The sequence below is a fragment of the Bufo bufo genome, chromosome 9 (assembly GCF_905171765.1).
Source record: "Bufo bufo chromosome 9, aBufBuf1.1, whole genome shotgun sequence".
Lineage (NCBI taxonomy): Eukaryota > Metazoa > Chordata > Amphibia > Anura > Bufonidae > Bufo > Bufo bufo.
Genome location: NC_053397.1, coordinates 186551401 through 186554164, shown reverse-complemented (window position 1 = coordinate 186554164; position 2764 = coordinate 186551401). Strand labels below are relative to the sequence as shown.

The following is a 2764-nucleotide window of genomic DNA, read 5'->3' as shown; positions in this document are numbered from 1 at the left end:
TTACTAGACCACCATAGAGCGGTGTGTGTGGTATAGTGACAGGTATGGCTAGAGGCTGTGAACTGGAGCCCCTTCTCTGCATCGGTGGGGCCCCACCTCCATCTGTGTTTTGCCTGGACAAACCCTTTAATTTTAGCATTAAAATGGCTTCTATAACACCAGCATCCACCATCCTATGAGCAACCCCCCCCCCCCCCCCCCCACACCAATACATACAAGCTGGCACCCGCAGCAAACCAAATGCCGCTCGTTTCCGACCGACTTGTTACTCTAACGTTTTGATCATTTACAGAGTTCCAAAGGAAACAAAACAAGCGAAAACCAGTGGAAACTTTTGAAAATATTTAATACGTGTCAAACACGTAGAAACGTCATTTTTGTACAGGATTCCAAAGTTACAGCATTGTGCATGAAAAATACTGTAAACTCCCAATGTCATCGGCTTCTAGCCGGACCGCTCCGTCTTCTAAAACGGAGACGGGTGGGGCGATCCGGCCGGGCATGGACAAAGTCTCTCAACGCGAGCACCGAAATCTGACAAGAGCTGTCGAGAAATACACATACAATATACTTAGAGGGTCGAAACACAAACACTGAACAGTCACTTCCTCCTGCGTGTACAAGTCCGTAATGGTGTCAGAGCCGCTGGGAAAGTAGTACCGGGAACTGCCTACGCACAAAAGGAGACAGACTGGTTGGCGCTTTAACTGCCGGCGTGGTCCACAACAAGATGGCTGGTCCCTTTAATTTCATCGTAGGCAATGACTGGCTGTTCAAAAGCGACCAGGAGTAAGGGGGGGGTGCATTATATCCATGTTGTCAGTTTTTTTTTTTTTCTCTCAAGTCAAGACATGTAAATGGAAGGAGTGGCTGAGTCAACTCAAGGGCCCCAGCATACAATGGGTGGGTGGCAGGGAGTAGAAGCAGATGGGAACTCCCCCCCCCCCCCTAAAAGGGAACTCCCCTTGCACGTGGTGACCAAAAGAGACAGGGGGGATGGGGAGACATTCTTGCCTGGGGGGGGGGGGGGGGGAAATTTAGTGAATAGATTGCCAGGGGGGGGGGGGGGGGGGGTCGTCTCAGGACCAACTGTAAGATGCCCTCAACCCAAATATAGACCTAAGACAAAATACACCCCCCTCTTAAAGGGAACTTTTAAACAGGCACTAGACCTTAAAGGCAAAGCTTAGTCAGACCAGCTATTACTTCCCGCTTAAAAGAAAAACTCTAGGGTTTAGTGCCCCTTTAAAAGGGTGAGGCTCAGTGGACCACCAGGAGGACAAGCCATGATGGGTCTCTAAGGCACTTAACCCTTTCCTTGTCAGCAGCTCCCGCCTGGCAACGAACGGGTTAATCCGAGCAGAGAGAAGTGATACATTGTAACCAAACAAGATTCCAACGCTGACGTCACGTGGTCTACAGTTTCAAAATATCATTTAAAAAAAAATAAAACAAAACAAAAATAACGCAACGTTCTCCGACCCCCACACAACAAGGACACGGGACAGGGGGACCGCACGGTGCGGGGGATCAGAAGGCCTCTATGGCCGTGCTCCAGGGGGTGATGCTGGCGCTGATGGCCGGCTCGCTGCAGCCGGCGGCGGGGGAGGAGGCAGCGGCAGAGTCCAGCTCCTGCACCTCCTGCCCGGCCTCGGCGTCCGTCTGCGCCCCCGGCTCCTTGGTGAGAAGTCCTGAGAAGCTGGAGCCGAAGATGCTGATGAGGTTGGCCACGTTCTCGGTCTCCATCTCCTCCTCCACCTCCTCGCCCGGCTCCGGCACCTCCTGTTCCCTCTGCTCCCGCCTCGCCCGCTTCAGGACCGGACCGTCCGGCGTGCTGCCCCCGCTCCTCTTCCGACAGCAGGGCGGGCTGACGGGCTCTGTGGAGGGAAGGGCTTCGGAGGAGTCCGGGAGGGAGCAACCGGCGTGGGACTGGCAGGAGCAGCACGGAACTCCCCGGGAGGGCAGAGTCTCCTCCCGCGTCCTGCAGGAGCGGGGAGCCGGGCAGGAACAAGTCCTGGGGTCCGCCTGATCCTCTGCAACAGGGGACGCCTCCGGCTCTTGCGGGCTTGGATACACTCCATAGTCCTCCGGGCACTGGCTTAGATACACCTGCTGAGCGCTGCGCAGCACCAGGGACACCATGAGGTTCTTGTGAAGCTTGATCCCTCCGCGTTGCACCCGGGAATGGTAAATCTTCCCCAGAGAGATGCTGACGATCCTGTGCGCCTCCAGGCGGAAGCCTAGCCCGGGCGGATGGGTCTCTCTGCACTCCGGCTCGGGGGCTGCGGCTTCGTGCTGCATCTTGTGCTCGCAGGACAGAGGAGCTGGAGCGGTTTCGTTGCCCAGCTTTGCGGCTGTCTTGTCGTTGTCGTCAGCGGTTCTGCGCCTCACAGACAGCGGTACTGCTCCGATGAGGTCCCAGCGCCAACTAAGCGCGGGCGCGCTTCCTCCAAGGTCTTATATACGTGACACGTCACGTCCCCGGCGACCAATCAGAACGCTTTCACGCCCCCTTCCGTGCAAAGGCGCCTGATTGTCCTCACGTGATCGGAAACCAATAGGCTTCTGCGGGAGCAACTGCTCAGAATTCGAACGACGACCCGCGGAGATTGCTCTTAAGGGGGCGATGCCACTCAGCCGTGTTTCCGCCGACTCCTACGTGCATATCCTATGAAAACACGTCTGCCTAATGTACCGCCCTCTCGTGTAGTAAGAGCCGGAGCAGTGGGACCGATAACTGTATTAGCTGCGGTATAACCTCGGC

General features: G+C 56.0%; 1 protein-coding gene across 1 annotated transcript; it reads right to left on the bottom strand.

The window, feature by feature from the left end:
- Nucleotides 1–329: 329 nt before the first annotated feature.
- IER5 (immediate early response 5) lies at nt 330–2428 on the bottom strand. Its single transcript, XM_040407442.1, has one exon. It carries the CDS (start codon nt 2299–2301, stop codon nt 1531–1533), a length of 771 nt encoding a protein of 256 aa, XP_040263376.1. The 5' UTR covers nt 2302–2428; the 3' UTR covers nt 330–1530.
- Between the last annotated feature and the right edge of the window lie 336 nt (nt 2429–2764).

What these genes read in the sequence shown, in the direction of transcription:
- IER5 (XM_040407442.1), bottom strand. Translation starts at nt 2,301, where the DNA reads ATGCAGCACGAAGCCGCAGCCCCCGAGCCGGAGTGCAGAGAGACCCAT.